The sequence below is a fragment of the Apus apus genome, chromosome 12, assembly GCF_020740795.1.
Source record: "Apus apus isolate bApuApu2 chromosome 12, bApuApu2.pri.cur, whole genome shotgun sequence".
NCBI lineage: Eukaryota > Metazoa > Chordata > Aves > Apodiformes > Apodidae > Apus > Apus apus.
Genome location: NC_067293.1, coordinates 4,695,933 through 4,719,906, shown reverse-complemented (window position 1 = coordinate 4,719,906; position 23,974 = coordinate 4,695,933). Strand labels below are relative to the sequence as shown.

The 23,974-nt window shown below is 53.0% G+C and overlaps 3 protein-coding genes and 5 non-coding genes across 10 annotated transcripts; 6 read left to right on the top strand and 2 right to left on the bottom strand.

Moving 5' to 3' along the window:
• Positions 1–527: 527 nt before the first annotated feature.
• On the bottom strand, positions 528–8,379 carry TRMT2B (tRNA methyltransferase 2 homolog B). Of its 2 annotated transcripts, none has more exons than XM_051630262.1 (13): positions 8,324–8,379; positions 7,658–7,901; positions 6,668–6,722; positions 6,006–6,125; positions 5,766–5,865; positions 4,814–4,884; positions 4,211–4,378; positions 3,979–4,073; positions 3,224–3,438; positions 2,994–3,095; positions 2,709–2,828; positions 1,620–1,719; positions 528–794 (listed from the first exon to the last, which is right to left on the bottom strand). In XM_051630262.1, the coding sequence occupies exons 2-13, from the start codon at positions 7,837–7,839 to the stop codon at positions 668–670; spliced, it is 1,455 nt and encodes a 484-aa protein (XP_051486222.1). In that variant the 5' UTR covers positions 7,840–7,901; positions 8,324–8,379; the 3' UTR covers positions 528–667. The 2 variants fall into 2 exon arrangements, with proteins under 2 accessions (XP_051486222.1, XP_051486223.1); XM_051630263.1 differs by having other exon boundaries at positions 4,211–4,357.
• A 1,376-nt stretch (positions 8,380–9,755) lies between these two features.
• Positions 9,756–11,113, bottom strand: F8A1 (coagulation factor VIII associated 1). The gene has a single exon (XM_051630196.1). It carries the CDS (start codon positions 11,043–11,045, stop codon positions 9,969–9,971), a length of 1,077 nt encoding a protein of 358 aa, XP_051486156.1. The 5' UTR covers positions 11,046–11,113; the 3' UTR covers positions 9,756–9,968.
• A 210-nt stretch (positions 11,114–11,323) lies between these two features.
• Positions 11,324–23,620, top strand: DKC1 (dyskerin pseudouridine synthase 1). Of its 2 annotated transcripts, XM_051630142.1 has the most exons (16): positions 11,324–11,409; positions 11,550–11,649; positions 12,617–12,678; positions 12,938–13,024; positions 13,552–13,643; positions 14,179–14,363; positions 14,841–14,905; positions 15,491–15,617; positions 15,996–16,126; positions 17,125–17,268; positions 17,719–17,839; positions 18,769–18,887; positions 20,259–20,362; positions 20,773–20,839; positions 21,554–21,706; positions 22,351–23,620. In XM_051630142.1, exons 5-16 carry the CDS (start codon positions 13,573–13,575, stop codon positions 22,417–22,419), a joined length of 1,356 nt encoding a protein of 451 aa, XP_051486102.1. In that variant the 5' UTR covers positions 11,324–11,409; positions 11,550–11,649; positions 12,617–12,678; positions 12,938–13,024; positions 13,552–13,572; the 3' UTR covers positions 22,420–23,620. The 2 variants fall into 2 exon arrangements, with proteins under 2 accessions (XP_051486102.1, XP_051486101.1); XM_051630141.1 differs by lacking the exons at positions 11,324–11,409; positions 11,550–11,649 and adding an exon at positions 12,383–12,443.
• On the top strand, positions 15,014–15,261 carry LOC127389863 (small nucleolar RNA SNORD17). The gene has a single exon (XR_007890719.1). It is a non-coding gene; the product is annotated as a small nucleolar RNA SNORD17 (small nucleolar RNA).
• Positions 15,822–15,897, top strand: LOC127389867 (small nucleolar RNA SNORD83). The gene has a single exon (XR_007890723.1). It is a non-coding gene; the product is annotated as a small nucleolar RNA SNORD83 (small nucleolar RNA).
• LOC127389862 (small nucleolar RNA SNORA36 family) lies at positions 16,300–16,434 on the top strand. Its single transcript, XR_007890718.1, has one exon. It is a non-coding gene; the product is annotated as a small nucleolar RNA SNORA36 family (small nucleolar RNA).
• Positions 18,097–18,344, top strand: LOC127389864 (small nucleolar RNA SNORD17). The gene has a single exon (XR_007890720.1). It is a non-coding gene; the product is annotated as a small nucleolar RNA SNORD17 (small nucleolar RNA).
• Positions 19,209–19,284, top strand: LOC127389866 (small nucleolar RNA SNORD83). Its single transcript, XR_007890722.1, has one exon. It is a non-coding gene; the product is annotated as a small nucleolar RNA SNORD83 (small nucleolar RNA).
• Positions 23,621–23,974: the final 354 nt, after the last annotated feature.

Genomic DNA, 23,974 nt, shown 5'->3' with positions numbered 1-23,974 from the left:
GCTGACATTTTCACAGGGCACTTCATATTTAGGTATCTGTAAGGATTAGCAGGGAAGGGGGAGGCACGTGTGGAAAGACACTGAAATGTGTTCTGTCTTAATTCATAGAAGAATCTTTCTCATTGCCTCCAACGTGCCCACACGACTGACAGCGATTCAACGTTGGGTTTGGAAGTTTATACATGAAATATTTCCCTGACCCCAAAAGTCAAGGTTTTCCCAGTGAAGCATGAGTATTTCTAGTTCCTATGGTTTCTTCATGGAGAGTTCACTATCAGCTTGAAAAACATGAAATATCCTTGAAGCAAGCAGAGAACTAATGGCATGGGGGTATTAGAAAACACAATGGATTTTAGTACTTTGTGTTCTCATGTTGATGATGAAAACCCACAATGCTGGGGAGAGGGTATTTTCTAGCATCCCAAGAAGAAGTTTGCTGGGAAGGGTTATTAAATGCTACACAGAACCTTTTCAGCCCAGAAATCCCAGTGTTTCCTTACAGAACAGTGCAGTTAGGCAACCCAAAATAAGAGCAAAACCAAGATTATTTATTTATACCAACTTTCAAGGAAATAAGTTAAAATCCTAGCTACATCAACTCCAGCCTTCAGGAGGGTAGCAGACTGCTTCCCAAGCTCTCAGGGCTGGCACAGCTGCCACCTTCTTGTCAGCGTGTGAACAGCAGCACCAGCTCACAATGAACAGTATGAGGAAACATGTCAAAGGGCACAGCCAACATGGGGACAAATGGCTCTCCTGCCAGCTTCTTCCCTGGGTCAGGTGGGCAGCACAGCCTGTGGAAAGCAAAGAGAGCATCCTTTAGACCAGCAGCCTTCCCACCATTGTTGGTAGCACAATAAGCACAGAGGATGCACCAAAGGAGGTACCATGTCCTTAGCTAACATCCCTCAGTCTGCAGCCAATGCTGGCTGAGGTCTACAACCATCAATACTGAATCTCAGACTAGCTCTGGAAAACTTCACAGACAAGCTGAAGAGTCAGTAGCAGGTTGAAAGCTCCCTTTCTGACAAGCCATCCCAATTGGAAGACACTTAGTACTCACAGGAAATAACCCTCAGTTTTGTACTACCTTCATTGCTTACCTGCAGACACTTGTATTACCTGCAAAAGGGGCCTGTCCCAGATATAAAGACTTAGATGTATGATTAACCCTAAGCAGGTGACTGATCCCCTTGGCTTCACTTACTTGGCCCAACCTCCCTGCAGTGAAGCCAGTGGCCTCTGTATCCCACATCCAGATGTGCCATGTTGTTGGGGAAGGGTGCACAATGCCATTAAAGCAACTTTGCATCACTTTCTATCCCTTACTGGTGCACCACAGCATTCTGCTGGAACATAAAACCCAAAGAATACCTGCTACCTCAAACCAGTGAGTGCAGCTTGCAGGTAAACCCAAAGTAACACAGAAGCATAAAGCACTGCTGACCATGCACTGACTAGTCCAGGGTCACACCTGCAGAACCTTCACCCAGTGAAATTCAGCTGAAAAAAAAAAAAAGCCTCCCCAAGGAAAGGTCAGATATTTATGTCCTTGTCTGGACATAATAGGGTCTGTCAGTCACTAAGGTTAGTGGAAAGGAAGAGAGGAAGGTGCTCACTCAAGAAAGTTCCTCATGGCTTCACCCTCAGGCTTGCAGGAGACATAGAGCAGCCTTCGGATGGACCTGCAGTTTCGGATGGCTCGCACAACCCTGTGATCTGCAAAAACAGATACCATGCTTTCCTAGGCTCCCACCACCACTGTAAGCTCTCCAAAGGGAATGATGGCACAGCAAGTAACACAGAACTACACTGAACTGTCGAAAATACAGGGGGGGAGAAAAAGAATATACACGTTTTGCCATGTTGCATCTCAGATGCAGGCTCCTGGGAGGCCAGGGATGTAACCCGTGCTGCTAACAGCTCAGCCACTTTGGCAGGAGAGAGCAGTGGGAAAATCCCTTTGCTTCCCAGGAAGGATGAGAGAAAAATTGTTACTTGATTAGTCAGAGGCTTAACCTTCCACACATACTATGAGCCAGCATCTGGGCACAAGGACCAGTTTGGGACATCCCAGTACACACTAGAGTGAGTCCAGTGGAGACCACTAAGATGGTTAGAGGGCTGGGGCACAGAATGCATGAGGAGAGTGTGAGGGCTGGGGTTACTCAGCCGAGGGAAGAGAAGGTGAGCAAGGATCTATTTGCTATCTTCAGGGGCCTCAGGAGGGTTTACAGAGAAGTCGGAGCCAGAATCTTCTCAGAGGGGAATGAGAGGAGGATGACAGGCCACAGATGCACTGCAGAAAGGGGAAATTCTGATTAAATATACTATGGAAAACCATTTCAGGAGAGAGTATCCACCCTTGGACACATTCAAACCTCAACTGGGATTTACTGCCCTGTCCAACCTTATACAACTCTAAAGCTGGCCTTGCTTTTGTTGGGAGGTTGCACCACAGACCTCCAGAGGCTCCTTCTCAATAATTCTGTGAGCCTATGAAAGATGGTAAAAAGGTTAGAGCTGTCTGCTTTAAAGAGAAAGCATTATAAAGGTACTGAAAACAGCAGGGATTTTAGCTGCTGTCAGCAACACGGTAAGAAACTAGAGACTAAGCAAGCAGAGGGACTGGAGCAAGTATAACAGGTCTCGCAGAACTTGTTCAAAATTCTGTTTTCAAGATGAAAAAAAATAGCTTATTCTCTCACGGAGCCCAGCCCGAGATGGGTTCACCACAGCAACAAGGGGTCGGGCATCCTCCCACGATGACAGGAGTTGTGGTAACACAGCCTCTGCCTTCCCACTGTGAAACTCACAGTTCGAAATCCCTGTGAAGCAAAAAGCAACCCCATGAACTGAGCAGTCTCACCAGACATTGGGTATAGCATGAGGTATCACATGGAGGTAACTTGTTAGGATCCCTCTGCCCACTTCTGCTTCTGATTTTTCAGCAGTTAGGTTTAAATTTTCAGCCGTGGTGAGTCTGAACTCACCATTGAATGCTGCATTCCACCTGGCATCCTCTACTGCCTTCTCCACAACCTCAATACCAATAATCTTGGACACCTGGTGAGCCAGAGAGAGACCAATTGTGCCTGGAAACGAGGGATACAAAAATATTCTGTACATCCATGCTGAAGAAACAAGCCTTTGCATAGTGAGCATCATTGTTGGCACACAGAGCTTCAGCCCTGGTGGCCACGCTCACATGGCCACTGCTCACCTGTTCCACAGCAGATGTCAAGGAGGACAGTGTCCCCACCAGCCTGACACAGCTCCCCAACTGCCTGGTACAGAACTTCTGCTCCACTCGTGTTTACTTGGAAAAAGGCATCTGGAGAGATGCGGAATTTCAGGCTGAGCACTTCTTCAAAGATGTGTGGCTCTCCATGAAGGAGCTGGAAGGGGGACTGCTCGTGGGAGCAGCGTGTCATGGTGCTAGCAGAGCACACAAGAACCAGCTGTTAGAAGGCAACACATTTCCATTCCTGGGGTGCTCATGTGCAGAGGATGATGGTTCTCCCCCCACCAACTTTTATTTCATGTGAGCCTTTCAACAGGATCAAAGAATTCCAGTTTTTTGTAAGGCACCTGTAACTTGCACAGCCTAGAATTGATTAAAAGGATCAAAATAACTTCACAGAAGGCAACAGCCCTGGGGTCTATTCCCCAGTTTTGCTGCTAAGGTGATTTACTGTCTCAGGAAAGGTACTGTAGGATTTTTTCTTTAGTTTAGTTTTCATTTTTTCTTTACCTTGGCTCATAACTCCCACATGGTAGAGCCACAGTGTACTTGAGTATTTCAGGTCTGAAATAACCAAAATACATGGCCATCTTAAAACCACACCTGCAAGAGGCATCCAAACCTCTCTTGTTCTCTTGCAGCACTCCCTGAACTGGTAGAATTTGAATTTAATTGGAAGGGGGGAAGAAAAGGGTGGCTTTGTTTCCACTCTGCCCCTGTGTGAGGACATATACCTCTCTTGGAAATAAAGTGAAGTCAAGGCACAGACTGTTCCAGGTCCAGATGTGAAGAACTCCTTAAGCAATGCTTTCTGAGTAGCCAGTGCCTCCTGCCAAGAGAAAGGAAAGCCTGGCTGTGTGGGTAATTTGGTGGGACACTCCTCCCCAGCAAAACACCCAGCAAGCACAGTTCAGCCCCAGACCTGATATGGCTCTTGCCAGGGGCCCTGTCCTTCTTTGTGCTCACCTGGCCCAGCTCCTGGGGGTGGAAGGTGATGATCCCCATGGTGTGGCCACCGCTGGTGGTGCGAACCACAAGTTCTCGCCAGTGTCCTCCTTCATGGAAGAGGATGCAGGGGTCCAGGGAGGAGCGACGGATGAACTCCTCATAGCACTGAGCAGAGGGGAAACGGCACTTGGAGAACAGTGAAGACAGCTGCTGTTGTCTTAGAATAACTCTGTGCACCCCAAAAAAGTGGCCCTTCCACTAGTGTCATGTGTTTTTTCTGTTTGGTTTCAATACACTGAGTGAAAGCTCTTTCTAAGTTATTGAAACACAATACCTCTTAATTTAAATTTGTGATTCTTATGTATTTTAATAGATTGGAAGGAATTCATTGTCACTTCATTAAGTTCATTCTTTGGGACACATTACAGGCTGCAACATTAACACAGAAGTTTTAATAAAATATGCATCCATCAACCAGAGTCAGGCTTGAAACTTTTCAGAACATAAAAAGGACTTGAAAACCCAGCGTAAAGTGTAGATAAAATCAGAATGTTTTCCCAAGTAAGAGTCATGGCAGTCCCTCTATTCCACAGTCCAGGGACAGACATGACATTTACTTACCTGGGCTACTTGTTTGTGTTTTGAGGGTATGTTCTTCATGTGGTCAGCTTTCACACAGACAATATTTCTTGCTGGAGAGAGACAGACAGGTATTTCATTGTTTTGTTTCAGGGCACATAAACCACTGTAGCATCTGACATGATAAACTGTGGAGATGCCTTTCCCCTGAATTCTCCCATTGTATAACAACAAGAAGGAAAAAAAAAAAGAAGAAAAAAGAAAAAAAACTGGTATCTAAATGCCCCAGTAAGTCCTGTGATGTTCTGGATACCCACAGTCTGCAGGAACTGCCAGAATTTCCCTTGCCAGTGATTGCTGTCACCAGCTTCCATGAAGATGTTGGAGCTGCAGGAGCTTTTCTAACGTCCCAGAGCATCTCCCAGAGCAGCCACTGGGCTGCTCTTAAACTACGGCAGCCAGAGCAGAGCCAGCGGGTTTTAGCTGGACAATGATGGTGCGGGCTGGCAGCAGCACAGGAGCTCAGCCTGCCCCGAAGATGGCATTCCCACTTCGGTTTAGGCGCTCAGCTTCTGCTGCCAGAGGTACAATGCATCGCTGCCGTCATTTTTGCAGGGAGAACAGCGCAGCCACCCCAGCGCCTCCTGCTGTGGGTGCTGAGCAGCGAAACCCAGGGCTGATGGTGCGGACAGGGTCACCGAGGAGCAGCGGGCAAGGAGCTCTCAGCTCATGTCTCTGCGGCACAAAACCAAACCGCCTCACGCATCCCAAATGCTCCGATGCTGCTCTGCTGCCTGTGGGGACACACACCCCTCCGGGCTCTCCCTGCTAAGGAAACGAGGTTGGAAAAGGGCTGCCCCTGTCTCGGTGGTGTTTCTGTTGGCAGCCCCCGGGCTCCGGGCTTCTAACTTGGCTGGAGGCTGTCACAGCAGAGCGTGGCCCCAGCCCTGCCCACCCCAGCAGCTTTCTACCCAGCTCCTTGTCCTGCACTGACCTCTGCCAGTTCCCACATACAACCCCACGGTCTTGGGGTTCCCATCTGGTCCTCGGTTCACAGAGAAAGTAGATTTGTTTCGGTAGCCATGGGTGATGGGCTGAGGGAGAAGGAAAAGTAAAGCCCTGGGTTACAGGAAAAAGTAATGGAGAAAAGGCAGAACACAGCTTGATTGCTCTGTTGGCAACATCAGAAGACACCTGTGGATGTGTCACTGGCTGCAAAAGCAGAAGGACTCACCGAAGGGACCACAGGCTGGAGAGGACAGCAGAGTCCACCTGCTTTCCGTGCATCGATGCCCAGCTCCTCAAGATGAGATGCCAGTGTCTGCAAAACCCTCCTCTGGCTTTCATACTTCACCTGCAGAGGAGTCCTGAGCCAGAAACACTCTCATAGGACCACACGATGGTGGGCAGATCTTCATCACCCACCTCTGTGAAGGCTAAAAGGAGGGAATACTGCAAAAGGGGATATTGCCCTAGAGGAACTCTGCCTTTCTCATCACTACAGCTGCTTGGAGCAATGGGGAAGGAGGAAAATCCTGTATCCATGGGCCCCAAGGGCTGACCTGGAGCATTTGGTCCAACCTGAAGCCCCAGTGAACCAGCTGTCCTGCACTGGATAGGACCCTGCCCTAGCAGGAGGGTTGAACTAGATGATCTCCAGAGGTCCTTTCCAACCCCAACCATTCTGTGCTTCTGTGAAGTTCCCATCTCTGTGCTGTTGGTGATCACACACACCACACACAGGGAACCTCCTGGTTCTGTCCTTCCCAGTAACTGAAGAATCAAAGCAGCAGGAAGTGGGGCTGAAGAGTTTACAGCATTAAGTGACCAAGATGCTGGGGGCTGTTGCTCTCAGGTGATAGGAAACAAGACAAAGTCCACATAAGCACATCATACCTGCAGCTGCTCTTGGTAGGGAAGTCTCCACAGTGGAGTCACTGCATTCGCTAACCTGCAAAGCACAACATCACAGTGCTGCCCAGAGCTGCTAATGCCATAACATCCACACCAGCTGCTTCATGGGCAGGACCATCCCAGTATGGGCTCTGCACCAGAGCTGGCTGTCAACATCCAAACTCCCTTCTCACAGCACCTTCTTGGTGCAGAACACTTGTCACTGAAATAGGGGCCCAGGAACCACAATGACCAGCTCTCCAGGTGACAGGCTGTGCCTTGGCCAGAAGAATGACCAGTGGTGTCTGTGTGTCCTGCGTAACCCAGACATCTTTCTGATCCTCCTTTAGAGGACAGGAACAGTGTTTCCCCTGCCCAGGGACCCAGACAATTCCTGCTGAGCCCTGTGTGGGATCTGACTCCATGCTGGTAAAGCCAAGGAATGAGTATTCACATGTTGCTGGGGTTAGAGGGGGCAAAAAAACAAAGTGCAGAGAAAAAGGGAGGAAAGAGATCATGCTATAGCTAACAAAATACATCAAAGCTGATTTCAAAAAAAGAAGAGAAGAAAAAAAAAGAGTAAGGGGTGAGGTGGATTTTATTCATAACTGTCCATCAACTACTGAGTCACTGAACCCATGGAGAGCTGCACCCACAGCTCGATAAGCTGGTCTTACTGCTGACTGGGATTTTTGGAGCTGCTTCCAAAGCACCCAGTGCCAACTGCTTTCAAAGAACTGCAAATCAAATGGACTGTTCCCTTTTGCTTGCCTGCCAGTATGGCAACTGTTCTGCTCCTTATCCCCTGCCCTTAGACCCTTTTATTTGTCTTTTCCATTATTCCTAACCCCAGGCCAAGCTGCAGGGAAGCCAGCAGAGCTCTGGCTCTTCAATCCTACCCTGGGTGGAGGTGAAACCCCCAACCCTCTGCTCTGACCACATCAGGTGCTTGCTGCTTTGCAGGAGCACTTGGTCATTTTGGAAAAGCCATACCTCTCCTCCCAGGAGGAACTTGGCAGGTTGCAACCCTCTGTGGACTTTTTCTTCTCCTTCCACTTTGCTGCTGTCTTCTTCTCTGTCAGCCGACTGCGGCCACGGCCGGGCAGGCTGCTCAGGGGGGCACTCGAAGGGTAAAAGTGCTGGCACGGTAGCCTCAAAGCTCGGGACAGAGCCATGGTGGGGAGCAGAGGGGCTGCAGCCCTGCAGGCAGCACACGAGCCCACCGCCGGCCGCGCACCTGCAGACGGGGTGAGAAAAACACCAGAAAATAAACCGCGTAGTTTAAAAACCCGCACGGCCGGGCTGGCCCCGCGGGGACACGTTTCCTTCGCTCAGAGCTGCCGGTCCGCGCCGGCAGCAGAGCCGGGACCCCTGCCCGAGGCCGGGCGGGACGCGCGGCACGAACCGCCCGCGGAGAGCGGAGCTGGCTCCCCCGGCCGCAGCCACCGGCCCCACCGGCCCCGCCTGCCCGGGCCCTGCCGGGGCTCCCAGGGAGGAGATGACGCGGGGCTCCGCGTCTCCGCCCTGCGGCTGGGAACCCTCCCCGGGCCGGCCCGGGCGCTGCGCGGCTCGGAGCGCGCAGCGGGACAGCCCCCCCGCCCCGCGGGCACTGCTGCTCGGTACCGAGTCCCGCCGAGCTCCCGCCACCCACGGCCTTACCTCCCGGCAGGCTCCCCGCCCCGCACCCTGCGCTTCCCGGCTCCGCGGTGCTGGGCGGTCCGCCCCGGCTCCCCGCCCCGTGCCCGGTCCGTGCCAGCCCCTCGGTGCGGAGCCCGGTCAGACCCGCAGCCCTTTGCTCTCGCACAGCCACTCGGCACCCAGAGGCAGCTCCGGTGCAGCCCGGCCCCGGGAGCGCTGCGGCGGGTACGGAGCTAAGGAGAGGGGTCATAGGTTCATCTGATTGATGGATGTGGGTTTTTTTTTTTTGCTGCATGCACAGCTAACTTAACTTACAGCACCAATGAACCCGTTTAACAACTACAGTTTTACCTAAGGAAAAAAAAAGAGCTTTGTAATAATTAACTCCTCCTGAATGTGGGAATGGATGTTTGCAGTTTTTCCACTGGAAAATTCAGTGTGTTTTTCAAACGTTTGAAAAATGAACACTGAATTTTCCCGTGGAAAAAACTGCCATGCCTAGACCCCAGCATTAAAACCAAGAATACACATAATTGCCACTGTTGTGTCAGTGACCTCTTGCCTCCCACTTCTCTCCCAGGTCTGCAAAAGCAACTTCTCTCTCCCCCAGCCTCAGCCCGCTGTGGGGTCTCTGGGGGGTGTTTGCTGGAAGCATTTGTTTCACTTACCATTAGGCAGGTGTAGCAGAATTGCTCCTTATTTACACTACACAGTTATTTGGAGAAGACCAGGACACCTCTGGCTTCCAGAATAAAGCATCCCCTTCCTGAGACTGCACCTTATCACTGCAGCAATTTGGCTATGCCTATAGGCAGCAGCTGGATGTACCGAAGACAACAGGTTAACTTCTTTTCTCATCTGAAGATCCTCACCTAAATACTGGCAAAGGTCCCAATATGCAGAAAGCAAGAGGGCCAAAGTGCCCAACAGCAGACAAGAACAGCAGCTGCAGTAAACAGTCTATTCCAAGAACTCATCCTTCTGCACCTCCACCACTAATTTAATTCCTAATTACCCTCTGCTAGCAGATTTATCCTCTTGCAGTCTCAGTTCTCTAGGTTACCAGCTGTTCTACAGAAAATGCAGTCAGGCCAACCACCCATCCCCAGGCAACCACTTGCAGGTCAGTGACCGACTCCCTTTTGTCCACCACAAGAGCCAACACTTGGCCTCGTGTTGGCTGCAGTGTCTTGTTTTCATGGGAGGGAGGGGAATCTCACCTTAATATGTTGGGGTTTTTTTAATCTAAGTCCAGCAATGTTTTCTTCCTAGATATGCAAACCCTTCAACACATGTAGCTCAGGTGATAAACCTCCTATCAAGTTTTCCTGTCTGCAAAGTATGGCCAGTTCTCTAAGGAATAGCCAGAGTTCTGTTCTTTAACAACAGCCCAAGTTCTGCCCCGAATCAGCTTTAGGGTTAGACTTTTTTAAGCATGACAACTTTCAACACATACAGTGAGTATTTTACTCCAACACAAGGTAAATGAGCAGATGTGCACGTTCACTTGCCAACTGTTACTCGATTCCGTTACAGAACTAACGTTAAAAATAAATAACGAAATTAAAGAGACACTAACACAGATGGTGGCTTTAGTAAGAAGTCCAAGCCCGGCCCAGCCGCCCCGCGGAAGCACGGAAAGTCCCGTCCACACCAGCAGCAGTTCTCAGAGCCCCTGTCCCGCGGGGCTGAGCATCTCCTGCAGCACCAGGTGCAGCAGGTGGTTCTGCTCGGCGCTGAGCAGCGGCCAGAGCTCGGCTTGCAGGGCTTTCAGCGCCTCCGCGTCCTTCTCCTGGCACGCCAGCACAGCCGACTGCAGCAGCAGGAACAGTTCGGCCGGCAGGTAGCTCGCCGCCGGCGGCAGCCCCCGGCCCGTCCCGGGGCCGCCCCCGGCTGCCGGCCCCGCGCCGCCCTCCGGCGCCTCCCAGCAATACTGCTCCAGCGTCCGGGCGTGCTCGGGCAGCAGCTTGGCGGGCGGCGGCTGCAGCAGCAGCAACAGCAGCACCCGCGACACCTCGCAGCGAGCCAGCACGTCCAGGAAGGCACCGCCGAGCGCGGCCCCGCCGCCGCCCCCGCCCAGCGCGGCCCCGGCCAGCGCCTGCGCCCGCGTCAGCGCCGCCAGCGCGCCCGCGTAGTCGCGGCCCAGCAGCAGGACGGAGGCGCGCTCGGCCTGGCAGCGCAGGGCCTCCAGGGGCAGCCGCGCCGCCGCCAGCAGCTCGGCGGCCCGCTGCAGGTGCGCGGCGGCGCGGGCGGGCCGGCCGGTGTCGCGCAGCGCGGCCGCCAGCTCCAGGCAGAGCCCGGCCGCCAGCGCCGGCTGCCCCCGCTCCAGGTGCAGGCGGGCGGCGAAGGCCCCGCAGCTCTGCGCCGCCGCCACGTGCTCGCCGAAGCCGCCGCGCAGCCCCAGGCGCTGCCGCAGGTCCCGCTCCTGGCGCAGGAAGAGCCGCGCAGCCTCGGCCAGGGCGGCCGCCTCGGCGGGCCCGTGGAACAGGCTCTGGGCGCAGCGCGCCACGGCCAGCTGGCACCAGGCCGCGTACGGCAGGCTCTCCTGGGCGCGCAGCTCCCGCGCCAGCGCCGCGAACTGCTCCGCCGCCTCCGCCACGTTCGGCTTCCGCAGGAAGCGCCGCCGCAGCTTGGCCGACACCAGCCGGTACCGCGACAGGAAATCGCCGTCCCCGCCGAGGCCCGGCCCGGGGCCGGAGCCGCCAGCCCCGGCGGGACCGGAGCCCCCCGCCGCCGACAGCATCGCGCGCCGCCCGGAACTGACGCGCCGCCACGCGCTTCGCTCCGCCTCGCCTGCCGGCGGCCAATCGGCGCCCGCTGCGGGGTCACGTGGGGAGAGGAGGGGCGGGAGGGGCGTGGTTAATTGGGGAGGGGCGGGGTCTCGGCGGCGGCCCGCCCCTTAGGGGCGTGTCCGTGCGGGGCGGGCCCCGCCCCCGGCAGGTGGGGGCGCGGGGCGGGAGCGGCCCTGGCCCGGGGCTGCGCTGCGGGTGAAGTATGAAAGCCAGAGGAGGGGTTTGCAGACACTGGCATCTCATCTTGAGGAGCTGGGCATCGATGCACGGAAAGCAGGTGGACTCTGCTGTCCTCTCCAGCCTGTGGTCCCTTCGGTGAGTCCTTCTGCTTTTGCAGCCTGTGACACATCCACGGGTGTCTTCTGATGTTGCCAACAGAGCAATCAAGCTGTGTTCTGCCTTTTCTCCACTACTTTTTCCTGTAACCCAGGGCTTTACTTTTCCTTCTCTCTCAGCCCATCACCCATGGCTACCGAAACAAATCTACTTTCTCTGTGAACCGAGGACCAGATGGGAACCCCAAGACCGTGGGGTTGTATGTGGGAACTGGCAGAGGTCAGTGCAGGACAAGGAGCTGGGTAGAAAGCTGCTGGGGTGGGCAGGGCTGGGGCCACGCTCTGCTGTGACAGCCTCCAGCCAAGTTAGAAGCCCGGAGCCCGGGGGCTGCCAACAGAAACACCACCGAGACAGGGGCAGCCCTTTTCCAACCTCGTTTCCTTAGCAGGGAGAGCCCGGAGGGGTGTGTGTCCCCACAGGCAGCAGAGCAGCATCGGAGCATTTGGGATGCGTGAGGCGGTTTGGTTTTGTGCCGCAGAGACATGAGCTGAGAGCTCCTTGCCCGCTGCTCCTCGGTGACCCTGTCCGCAGCATCAGCCCTGGGTTTCGCTGCTCAGCACCCACAGCAGGAGGCGCTGGGGTGGCTGCGCTGTTCTCCCTGCAAAAATGACGGCAGCGATGCATTGTACCTCTGGCAGCAGAAGCTGAGCGCCTAAACCGAAGTGGGAATGCCATCTTCGGGGCAGGCTGAGCTCCTGTGCTGCTGCCAGCCCGCACCATCATTGTCCAGCTAAAACCCGCTGGCTCTGCTCTGGCTGCCGTAGTTTAAGAGCAGCCCAGTGGCTGCTCTGGGAGATGCTCTGGGACGTTAGAAAAGCTCCTGGAGCTCCAACCCCTGTTACGGGAGCCGGCGCCAGCAACCACCGGGAATTCAAAGGGAGCCCGGGCCGCTCCCGCCGGTCGCTCCCGGTGACGCGGCGGCCACGTGCCCGCGCGGGGCTGCTCGGGACGGGGCGGCCCTTTCCGCTCCCTGCGCGGCGCAGCACGCGGCGCGGCCATGGCGGACGGGGACGGTGCGCGGGGGTGGCGGGGGTCCCGCCGGGACCGGGGCGCACGGGCGGGGGCGAGGGGACCCCCGCGGGGCTCGGGGTCGGAGGGGCTTGGGGCTGCGGGCGCCTTCCCGGGTGTGTTCCGCGGCGGGAGCGGCAGGGGCTCGGGGGGGATGCTCAGCCTGTGTCTCCCGCAGGTTCCAGCGTCAAGAAGCGGCGGAAGAAGGATAAGCGGGTGCTCGGCGATGAGGATGTAGCGGTGAGTGCGGGGCCGCCGGCCCGGGGCGGGGGCTGCCCGGGAGCGGGGTGGGCTGGGGGGCTGCCCCGGGCCGATCCGTGGCGGCGAGGTGAGCGGGGCCCGGGGCACAGACGGGGCTCCCTTCCTCCCGGCATCGCCGGGGAGCGCAGCCGCTCCGGGGGCAGCGCCCGCGCCGCGTGGAGGCGACACGTGGGAGCGGGCGGGGGGCGGCCCGGCGGGCTCCCCGCTCCTGAGCTCGGGTCGTTCCGTCCGCCTGCAGGACATTCAGCACACGGAGGAATTTCTGATCAAGCCCGAGTCCCGGATCGCCCAGCTGGACACCTCGCAGTGGCCGTTACTGCTGAAGGTAGGGCGGGCGGTGCGAACCTCGTGGCCGCTTCTTTTGTCCTCTCTCGATTCAGGCCCGTGCAGATGCCGAGCTCCTTCTCTGTGCACCCCTACTGCTAAGAGGCAGTCAAAGCAGGAGCTAACCCTCTGCGTGCAGAACCCGTGTTATAAAGTTTGTTCAGCAGCATCATTTCGTGCCTGCTTGATAAGTTTACCCTCTCCTGTAAACACCCCACCAGATTTCTCCAGCGGTGTGTTTAGGTCTGACAGTGCCCGTGGTCTGTGTAGACTTCTGAGTTGCTTGTGCTAAATTTCTAGAGCAGACAGGATTTCTCCTGCCTTGTAAAGGCTGCTTTCCCACCTGTTTCTTCTGCATCTTCCTGTAAAACATCGATGTGGTTACAGTGTTGGGTCATTTTAGTTTGGAAGAGGCTCTTTCATGTGAATGTACAGAAGTTGTTTAGCTGGGAAGATGTATTGGGGCAAAGCAGCACTGGAACCAGGGTGAACTCAAGAACACTTGTACCTTTTGCTTGCATTTTGTAGAACTTTGACAAGCTAAATGTGATGACAGCACACTACACACCTCTCCCTTCTGGTGCTAATCCCCTGAAGAGAGAGATTTCTGACTATGTTCGGTAAGTGCAGTAAGGGCCAAAGTAGTTTATTTTTTCACAGTTGGTATCTTCAAAATATTTTCTGTTTTGGATTCCCCTTCTACCTTCCTGCTTGACTTGGTGCCTTGCTATTAACCAGTAAGTAGGTCCCGTTGGTCACATCCCATAGAGTTTGCTTTTTCCTGGAGTTGTGGCTGGTTTGTGGACAGACATGCAAATGCTTGAGGAATTTGCTGGGGTTTTATGGTGAGTTCTTTGGCCTAAGTTCTTTGGTCCCTTTGGTTTGGGACTCCTTGGAGTTGGTAGCATTTCATTTAAGTGCAGAATAGTGAGGAGCAGTCTGGGGAGAAAAGAATTCTTTGACTGTGGAGTGTTATCATGTGCTGTGCACAGAGCAGCTCAACGTGTGCTCCCTGAGAGCAGCTGTGAGGCTCATTGCTTGCTTGGCTGTATAGAAACACATTTCTTTGCACCCATGACAAATGTAGAAGTTTTTGTGCTCTAGCTGTGATTGCCCTGATGCTTAGCTCCTGCTCTCTGTCATCTTGCACTACAGGTCTGGCTTTATTAACCTCGACAAACCTTCCAACCCATCTTCCCATGAGGTGGTTGCGTGGATCCGACGTATCCTTCGAGTAGAGAAGACTGGGCACAGTGGCACTCTGGATCCTAAGGTGACTGGGTGCCTCATTGTGTGCATTGAGAGGGCAACACGACTGGTCAAATCTCAGCAGAGCGCAGGTATGTTAATTGCTGGGACTAATTACAGGCTAAGCAACTGGGGAGGTGTGGAGTTCTTTGAGAGACCAAGTGGAGATGTGCAGTCTTTGAAAGGGCTACTCTTGGTCTTCAGGGCCTTGAGCTTAAGGGTTGCTTAACCTTCTTACTCTAAGCATCCATGCTGTCAGAAGTGGGGGGTTTTATTTGTTCTCTGGGGCTTCTGGTTTAAGTCAGTGAAAACACTGGTTTCACATACTAACTGAACTCGTGGCCTCAGCTTCTACCAGTCCAGTGAAATAAAACTTGATGAAGAAATAAATGTAGCTCAGATTTATTTTGCTGGAAGACTGACCAACTCCATAATAAACTGTGCATACTTCCTAGGAGAGGTGGTTGTGAAAATGTGAGGCTGCTGTGTGGCTGTGAAGCAGTGTGGAGCTCGAGGTCAACATTAAAATGTAAAGTGGCCACTCCTGACTGCTCTTGTCGTTCTTTCAGGCAAAGAGTATGTGGGAATTGTTCGGCTGCACAATGCAATTGAAAGTGAGGCTCAGCTTGCCAGGGTAAGTCTCGGGGTGCTCTTAGCCAGGCTGGCACTTTGCATGCATGCAAAGTGTTAGGCATTGGTGGGAGATGAGAGCATAGGAGCAGAGCTCAGGTGTGCTTGGTGTGTGAGGTGATGACAAAGTTTATCCATTCTCAGAGTGCAGTGGTGCTGCCCTCCTGCAGCACCCTGATTCCTGTTCTAGGGTCTGGGTGCTGTGCAGCCTCCAGACACCCTGCAATCTCCCAGTGTTCTACTGGGGGCTGCTGTGGTGTGTGGCTGGCTGCCTGCAGGAGGGAAGTGGTGCTGGCAGGGTTGGAGCTCCTCTCTGGGGGGCTCTGTCCCCACTGGGATGAAAGGATCATGTCTGATCACATGCTGCTGCCACCTGATGAAAAAGTCCAGCCGTGCTCAGTGGCAGCTGGGGTAGCATTTTGACCACATCACTGGTTCAGATCACCTTGTTTTAAATAAGACATCACCAAATTGTGATGAATCTTGTGGTTTCTCACTCACAGAAGTGGTTGTGGTTGCTGAAGACCCCAGGGTGCTCCTACCTTAGGGTTCAGGTGTGAGCTGTTATTTCTTCTGCTTCTACTCCCAGGCAATAGAAACTCTGACTGGTGCCCTGTTTCAGCGACCACCTCTCATTGCTGCTGTCAAACGACAGCTGAGAGTCAGAACCATCTATGAGAGCAAGCTGGTGGAGTATGACCCTGAGAGAAGATTAGGTAAAATGATGCTTTCCTGCCTTCTTCCTCTTAGTCTGACAGCTGATAAAATTTCCTGTGAAATGGGCTGCTTCCTGTTCTTGGCAGATCCCTTAAGACATAAATCCTGACCACCATCAAGCAGTACCTGCTTCCTGCATTACCCTGGTGTGCTGAGAAGCAAATCCCATCTGCTTTTTGTACTGCTGCATCCTTCACTGAAGAGCCAAATGATGTCAGTTAGATGGCATTAGCACTCAGTGCAAAGATGACCTTCATCTATCACCCTAGGCTGATGGCTCTGTGAAGGCTTGTGGGCACAGCTTCTCTTGGAGGGAGTTTCCAGATGTAGTTCATTTCTAGATGTATATTAAAATACTCTTCTGTCCTGCATTTCAGGTATCTTCTGGGTGAGCTGTGAAGCAGGCACATACATCCGGACACTCTGTGTTCACCTGGGTTTGCTGCTTGGAGTGGGGGGCCAGATGCAGGAACTCCGGAGAGTACGCTCGGGCATCCTGGGAGAGAAGGTAGGGTGGTACCTCTAACTGTGACCAGAAAATCTGACATTGGTAGAATTGCAGGAGTTCCTTGAAACTGTGTGAGTTTCACCCCGTTAGGAGAAGGTGTAAGTGCGCAGTGGCTGGGAGGAATTTTGTGAGTAGCCCCAAAAACACGGGATCTCTTGCTAGAAATGATCTGTAACCAAAGTGTTGAGTTCAGCTCAGGGTGTTGCCCCTGGTCTGGTAATTAAACTTTGGGACAGTGAGTGACTGGGAGGTACACCATGGTGGATGAAAGTTTGTTTTATGCCACCTGTGTTTCTCAGCCTACAAACTGTGCACATGCCATGTGTTCAGGCACGGGGGGTGTCTGCTTAGGAGTCAGCAACTGCCTGGTGTCAGGGCACAGTGCAGGGAACATGTTCCATCAAAATGGGCCTGGGAGATGCAGTCCTGTGTGGTCTTGAACACTTGTTCAGTCTTTTCAGTTTGGTCATAGCTGGATCCTCCCACCAGTACAAACTGCAGAACTCAGTTCATTCTTGGCAGAGCAAGAGCATCAAAGTGCAAGTGCCTCCCCACCCATCGGTGCTCTTCCCACTGCTGTAATTACTGGAAGTCATGTCTGAGTTCCAGGTGTTGGGTGCTTACAGCTGCTTCAGGAATGTATTCCATGTCACAGATTGAAGAGCTGATTAATTTAGACTTCTGCTCACTAATCTTTGTCTAGAAGTCCCAAGTATTTGGTCATATTTCAGAGTTTCTTGTGGACAGGCCTCACAGAGTAGATCCAAGTGCTGTCTGAGATGAGGAAGGTTGAAGGCTGTGGTAGCACAAGTCAGGCTGACCTCCAGCTGTTAATGGAAAGTGGTTTGGGCTTTTTTTTGTTGCTTTTTTTGATGCTTCTGATTTGGGCATCTGTTTTTTCACTCCTTTCCAGCGCCCCGTGTGCTGTTGGGCTTGAGCTGTTTTCTTGTACTCCGAGTTGGCGGCTGGTGGAGTTTAGAGGGGTTGTGTCTTTGCAGGATAACATGGTGACCATGCACGATGTGCTGGATGCACAGTGGCAGTATGACAACAACAAGGATGAGAGCTACCTGCGGAGGGTCATCCTGCCCCTGGAGAAGCTGCTGACCTCACACAAGCGGCTGGTCATGAAAGACAGTGCGGTGAGTTCCTGAGGCAGGGCCAGCTGACAGCCAGGGCCTGCCAAGTGCTCTCCCAGCTTGTACAGCTAATACAACACATGGAGGATGAGGATCCATATGGTGTCCAGTGCTGTCCTGATGGTCAGCTGTGTAGGACCTAGTGTGGGCCACTGCCGCATCACTGGTAGGATGCAAGAGCCAAGAATGGAGTGGCAGAGAAGCTGCTCTCCTTGCTTCAGGAGGGTGCTGAGGGTTGTAAGAGATAAGCCACACATGGTGGTTGTGATAGGTGCTCTGCTTACTTTCTCAAAGTCCCCAAGTGTTTTATGGTGGACAATAAGAAATAGGTACATGGGGATGTTATTGCTGGGACAATAAAGGCAAAGGGAAGCTAAAATATTAGGGACACTTCTTACCTTTTTTTTTTATTCTCTAATAGTTGATGAACCTTCCTGTTCCCTATGTTTTCAGGTTAATGCCATTTGCTATGGAGCCAAGATCATGCTGCCTGGTGTCCTGAGGTATGAAGATGGTATCGAGCTTAATCAGGAGATTGTTGTAATCACCACAAAAGGAGAAGCTATCTGCCTGGGTATGGAACTCCTTGTTGTTCTTGTGCCCAGCTAACTGCAGAAATAACAGACTGTGTTGCAGTGAATGCACAGCAAATGAGGCCCCATGCACAGAGGTTTAAATCCTGCTTCCAGATGGGAGCTATGGGTTAGTGTAGCCCAAAGCAACTGGTGTTGGGCAGGATGTTAAGAAACAGTGGCTGCATCAGTCTTTGGCCAGGTGTTAAAAACTCTTCAGCTTGGTTTCAGCTGCATGATATGTGGGTGTGCTTGGTGTGTGAGGTGATGACAAAGTTTATCCATTCTCTGAGTGCAGTGGTGCTGCCCTCCTGCAGCACCCTGATTCCTGTTCTAGGGTCTGGGTGCTGTGCAGCCTCCAGACACCCTGCCATCTCCCAGTGTTCTACTGGGGGCTGCTGTGGTGTGTGGCTGGCTGCCTGCAGGAGGGAAGTGGTGCTGGCAGGGTTGGAGCTCCTCTCTGGGGGGCTCTGTCCCCACTGAGATGAAGGTATCTTGTCTGATCACATACTGCTGCCACCTGGCACATCACATTTCCTGAGCAGATCAGTGTAAAATGACTTGAGCAGCTTCCAGCAGCTGCTGACAGAGCTCTTCCCCATCCAGTGGTGGTGGTGGTGCTGCTCTGGGAAGTGGTTAATCTTGCTGTGTTCTCTTATCCAGGGTTGGTCTTCTGGTGTAAGACAGAGAGGCCTGTCCTTGCAGTGTGGTTAATCTACACTGACACACTTGCTGCCTTTGAGAAGGGCAACTCTCTAAAAGTGTTAGTCCAGAACTTGCCTCCAGGGAGATTTTTGGGGTGAAATGACACTGGTGGGTGGTGTTGCTCCTCTTTATGCTGAGAGGAAGAACAGGCTGAACGAAGCAGGTTCCTCCATTGCAGCCACAGTTCTGCTGTTAGAGAGTTAACAAGCTCTCCCTGTTTCTGCAGCCATTGCCTTGATGACCACAGCAGTCATTTCTACCTGTGACCATGGCATCGTGGCCAAGATCAAGAGGGTGATTATGGAGAGAGACACTTACCCCCGCAAGTGGGGTCTGGGTCCCAAGGTGAGCGGCGCGGTCGTGCAGTCAGTCCCAGGGTGGCACTGGCAGGAGCCCAGTGGTTGGGACGTGGAACTTGGGGCCCCTTGGGCAGAGCTGTGCCCTTGTCTTTTCCAGGGCCTCTGTGTAATTCTGCTGTGCTCTCCTGGAGCCACCCTGGTGGCAGTTCCCAGTGCTGGGAGCATTCCAACCCAGTGCTGGTGGGAGCAAGGCTTTCCTTCCAGATGGAGCCTGGGCAGCTCTGCCCTAGGCCCAGCTGGGGCTGCCACTGGTGCTCAGATGTGGGCTCCTCATCTCTGTAAATCACCAGCCCTCCTCTGGTAAGGAGCCAAATGATGTGAAATGGATGGCATTAGCACTCTGTGCAAAGATGACCTTCATCTATCACCCTATACTGATGGCTCTGGAGGGGCTGGGCAAGGAGCTCTTTTTCTTTCTGGTGCATCCTCAACAGTGCCAAAAATGGAAACTGTCTTGTGAGACACTAAATTGTGCCTGAAGGACAGGAGTGGTGGGAATACTCATTCTTGGGTTCTTCTCTTGTTTCAAGTATGTGGTAGTCACAGAAATCAGGAGGTCACCTGGGCTAGCTTAACTGCAGCCATACTGGCGTTTCACTGTGGCGAGTGATGCAGCTAGAACTTAAAACTTGGTGTCAAGTCACTATGGTTTAGTCCATTCCTGTGGTTCAGGTGAAATGTAGAAAGCTGTGGGGATGCAAGTTTTGCTGAGAAGTCCAAACTCTGTGGTGACATCAACATGCTGGAAGGAAGGGATACCATCCAGAGGGACCTTGACAGGCTTGGGAGGTGGGCCCATGCTAGGTGGATGAGAAAGTCAACATGAGCCACCAGTGTGTGCTTGCAGCCCAGAAAGCCAAATGTGTCCTAGGCTGCATAAAGAGAAGTGTGGCCAGCAGGTCAAGGGAGGTGATTCTCCCCCTCTGCTCTCATGAGACCCCACCTGAAACACAGTGCCCAGTTCTGGAGCCCCCAACACAAGAAGGATGTGGAGCTCTTGGAGCAAATCCAGAGGAGGGCCACAAAGATGATCAAAGGTGATAATTGCATTTGCAGCTGGAGTGGTTCAGCTGAAATGTGGCAGGTCATTAAGCTGGAGAAATGCACTCAAGAGATCTGACCTCCATGATGTGCATGGTGCTGCTGTAACTTCCCCCACAAATTAGCCTTATTTACTGATGGAAATGCCTCCTGTCTGGATCTGTAGGCTGCTGTGCAGGGGATGTTTTGTGTGATCTGTTGGAAGGTCCTTGGAAAAGTGTTAAACCAGTAACATTGTAGTTGTTGGCTTGGCTTGTACCTGGGAGGGTTTCTCCTCCATGGAGCTGCAGTCTGACTTTTTGCATGTTGCTCTCAGGCCAGTCAGAAGAAGATGATGATTCAGAAGGGTCTGCTGGACAAGCATGGAAAGCCCAACGAGAGCACCCCGGATTCCTGGAAGAAGGAATATGTGGATTATAGGTGAGTACAGGGTGTCTGGCTCCCTCGTGGCTGGGGAGGGCTGGATGTTGCTGTTTGTGTTTGGAGCATGTTAGACCTGGTCCAAGGCCTGGCTGTCCAGGGACAGGGGCATGTCTTGCAGTCCCAGGGAACACACTAGTAGTGGGCAGCGCCAGAGGGAAAAGCCCTGAGCAGACAGTTATCCCTTTCTAGCCTGTCCATGTGGTTTTAGAGGGAGTCAGTCTGCTAAATTAAATGGAGGAGACCTTGCTGTTGCCCAACCCAGCCAGCCCTGGTGCAGGCTGCAGGTCTTCCCCACACTGCCACCCCTCCCAGGGCTTGGTGTGGATTGTGTGGCGAGGGCTTTGTATCTGTGCAGAGCAACATGAGGCAGCAGCTGCCCTGCTCAGCCTGAGGATCTTCTCTTTCAGGGATGCTTCCAAAAAAGAGGCAGCTGTCGCTCCCCGAGCTGTTTCAGAGCTGGAGAGGGCTCAAAAAGTGAGTATCTTGCAGCTCTCTGGCTGTAAGGTTGTTTGGGTGGATGTGCCTGATGAAGGGTGGATATGTGTCTGTTCCTTTAGGTAGTTGGCATCAAGCTGCTTTGACTGTTTTACAGGGGAAAGTGTTTTGTATTCTGGGAGCCCAAACATGCTGTGGATGCATCCATCTGTAGGGTGACCTGTTCAGGGCCTTGTCCCTGAATGTTTGTCTCCAGGATGTTGTACTTTGTGTGCAAGTCCTGTAGCACAGTATGAGAATGGGGAGCTCTGACTTGTGCTGTACAAGCTGCAGCCTCCAAGGAAATTTGTTGCGTAGAGCCACAATGGAAGTTCGTTGTGCCAGAGAACTTTCCTGGAGACTACAGACAGTTGCATAAGTGTCCGTGCCATTGTTTCCTTACGTCAGGGCTTGTGCCAAGATCTAAGGCCCTAAATCATGCATTTGGAAGGTGCAGCAGCGTTTCAAACTCTGGAGCATTTGGGGTACAAGAAACACTGAAATATGGGGTGGAATCCTGGCAGAAGCAAATCCTAGACAGGATGTGCTGGTGGGGCCCACGAACAGTCTGTAGCTTCACTGCCCTGCTCAAGGCATTACCTGTGAAGTTTGATTGAATTGGGCAGGACAGTTGCAGAGGGGCTTGCAAACAGGTTTCCCATCACTTGAGCTCCTTTGGAAGGTGGAGTGTCTGACAACACCTTCTCTTAACAGAGGAAACGGGAGTCAGAGAGTGAAAGCGAGGGGGCTGTGACCCCACCATCCCCTGCCACCCCACCACCTGAGGAGCTGAGCAAAAAGAAAAAGAAGAAGAAAGAGAAGAAGGCTAAAGAGGCAGCTGAGAGTGGGGGAGAGCAAATCGAAGTGGTATGTAACTGGTGTGGTCCAAGCATGGGAGAGATTGGATTAGTACCTCCAGGATAAGCACATCAGCATCCTGCTGGGCATGTCCCCAAGGTGCCAGGCTTCCCACAGGCAGAGGAAGATGTCTGTGTAGGTCCATTTGTGAATGGGTTGAGTGTGGTGTGAGAGGTGGAGGCTTGTGGAGGTGGATCTGCAGTGGAGCAGGGGTGGGTTGAGCAGCCATCTGTGCCCTGGGGCAGTTGGGTGGGTAGATGTTCCTGCCAGCCACCTCTGTGTTCTGGAGCCCTGTAGTGGGCTCTGGGGGAGGATGGAGCCTGGCATGGTGCTGGCATTCAGTGTGGTGGTGAGGGAGGGTGGTCGCCATGCACTGTGTCTGGAGTGAGGTTGTACCTCCTGAAATGACCTTTCCAACCTCCTCACCTGAGAATTAGGAAGAAAATCTTTACTGTGAGGGTGGTGAGACCCTGGAACAGGTTGCCCAGGGAAGCTGTGGCTGCCCCATCCCTGGCAGTGTTGAAGGGCAGGTTGGATGGGGCTTGGAGCAACCTGGTCTGGTGGGAGGTGTCCCTGCCCATGCAGGGGGTTGGACTAGGTGATCTTTAAGGTCCCTTCCAACCCAAACCATTCTATGATTCTGTGATTCACAGCCCAGTGAGACCAGCATCAAGAAGAAGAAGAAAAAGAAACAAAAGGAGGTAGAAGAAAGCTCGGAGTAAGCGACTGGATCTGTCCAAGGCAGGCGACCTCAGGAGGGAGGAGTCTGAGACCTGGAGAAAAACAGGACTGGCTCCGTGGCAGAGGGGCCAGTGAGTTCCAAATCCCTTTTCTGCTGTGTGGGTGTGTTTGCCCAGGATACACCCTGCATGGGTACCCCTCCTCATCCTGTTTTAAGGGTTGCCAGAGGAGTGGGGTGCCTGGCTGCCCCTGTGCTGGATTGCTGTCTAAAGCTGAACACCGTGATGCCAGTAGAGGTATCTTCAGGGAAGCTATAGTTCTTGGATCTTACTTGGTGTCTCTGTTTTTACCTTGAGAGGGAGGAGTAACTTTTCTCACCCCTCTTGTCCTGCCTCTTTCTTTCCTTCCAAGTTGGGAGCTGTTACCTGACAGTCACAGAATGTGTTGGTGGCTGGAGGACTGGCTTTGTCACAGCCCATCTGAATGGGTTTGGATGGGGTATTTGAAGGGCTCTGGTTTGTTTTAACCTGGCCCTGTGCTTGACTTGACCCTCAGCTAGATGAGATCAAATAGTTCAGCGATTTTTTTAACCTTACCATGAAATGATAAGACCATTAAATTCCTGCTTATTGCTTTAGAGTGTGGGGACCTGCTTGTTGTTGTCTGATCCCCAGACCCAGTGCCCCAGTGAACTTTTCAGTGTGTACCTCTTGCTTGCTCTTTGCTCTTCTCTATCCTGTTGTTGAAATGGGACCACAGCACTTCCAGTTGCCTTCCTTGGAGGGGCAGAAGCAGAGAGACCAGAAGTCATCTGGCCAGTGAGCTTTTTTGAGGGCTGTTGGGACTGGAGTTCTTGTGAAGAAAAGCTTGAGCAGAGGCAGAGCTGCAGGGGGCACTGGATGTGGAGCTTGAGCAGTTTCAGAAAGACTTGTCCTAATTTTTTTATCTGGGGGTGGGAGGTCTCCCCTCTGTCACAGGGGTAGTGCTGACTGAGGATTTTAGCCCCTTTTAATGGGGAAGGGTCCAGGCTGCTTCCTCTCTGCAGAGATTCTGTAACGTTTGTCTTAGCCTCGTGCGTTGCTTTTATCTTAACTTGGTATTTCTTCCCTCCGATGCTGGAGACACATGCAGGCAGTGGGGCCAGCAGCTGGTGGCTGTCAACACCTGAGCAGAAAAAGTAATCCATTTTTATTTACTCTTTTTTTATATATAAAAATAAAAGCCCTATTTTTGAACAGGTGATTTTCTTGCTCATCTGGCTGCTGTAAGAGGTCAGGGGTCTGTTCTGGGGAGGGGAAGCAGCTTAATGCAAGTGGGCAGGTAAATGGCTGTCCTTTCTGCCCTGCCTTTATGCTGCTCTCCTGAAGAAGCTGTTGGTGCAGAGAAGTGGTCATGTTGATGTGGACCATCACCAGGGGGACCTTTGTGCCTAGTCAGGATTTAACAGGTGTTCAGGGCTCACCCTACACTTGGGTAAAGCCCACTGGAATGTGTGCCTGGAAGCTGGGTGTTCTCTTTCCTGCTCTGCCTGTTCTGGAGTGAGCTTCTGGACAGGTCTGACAGTGGCTGGAAGGACCCTTTGGTCAGGAAGCTGAG

What these genes read in the sequence shown, in the direction of transcription:
- TRMT2B (XM_051630262.1), bottom strand. Translation starts at nt 7,839, where the DNA reads ATGGCTCTGTCCCGAGCTTTGAGGCTACCGTGCCAGCACTTTTACCCT. An exon ending in AGTTCCTCCTGGGAGGAGAG is followed by an intron (nt 6,723 to 7,657) that starts GTATGGCTTTTC and finishes TGTGCTTTGCAG; the next exon opens with GTTAGCGAATGCAGTGACTC. An exon ending in CCCATCTCGGGCTGGGCTCC is followed by an intron (nt 1,720 to 2,708) that starts GTGAGAGAATAA and finishes CTGTTTTTGCAG; the next exon opens with ATCACAGGGTTGTGCGAGCC.
- F8A1 (XM_051630196.1), bottom strand. Translation starts at nt 11,045, where the DNA reads ATGCTGTCGGCGGCGGGGGGCTCCGGTCCCGCCGGGGCTGGCGGCTCC.
- DKC1 (XM_051630141.1), top strand. An exon ending in AGTGGCCGTTACTGCTGAAG is followed by an intron (nt 13,025 to 13,551) that starts GTAGGGCGGGCG and finishes TGCATTTTGTAG; the next exon opens with AACTTTGACAAGCTAAATGT. An exon ending in AAGGAATATGTGGATTATAG is followed by an intron (nt 20,363 to 20,772) that starts GTGAGTACAGGG and finishes CTTCTCTTTCAG; the next exon opens with GGATGCTTCCAAAAAAGAGG.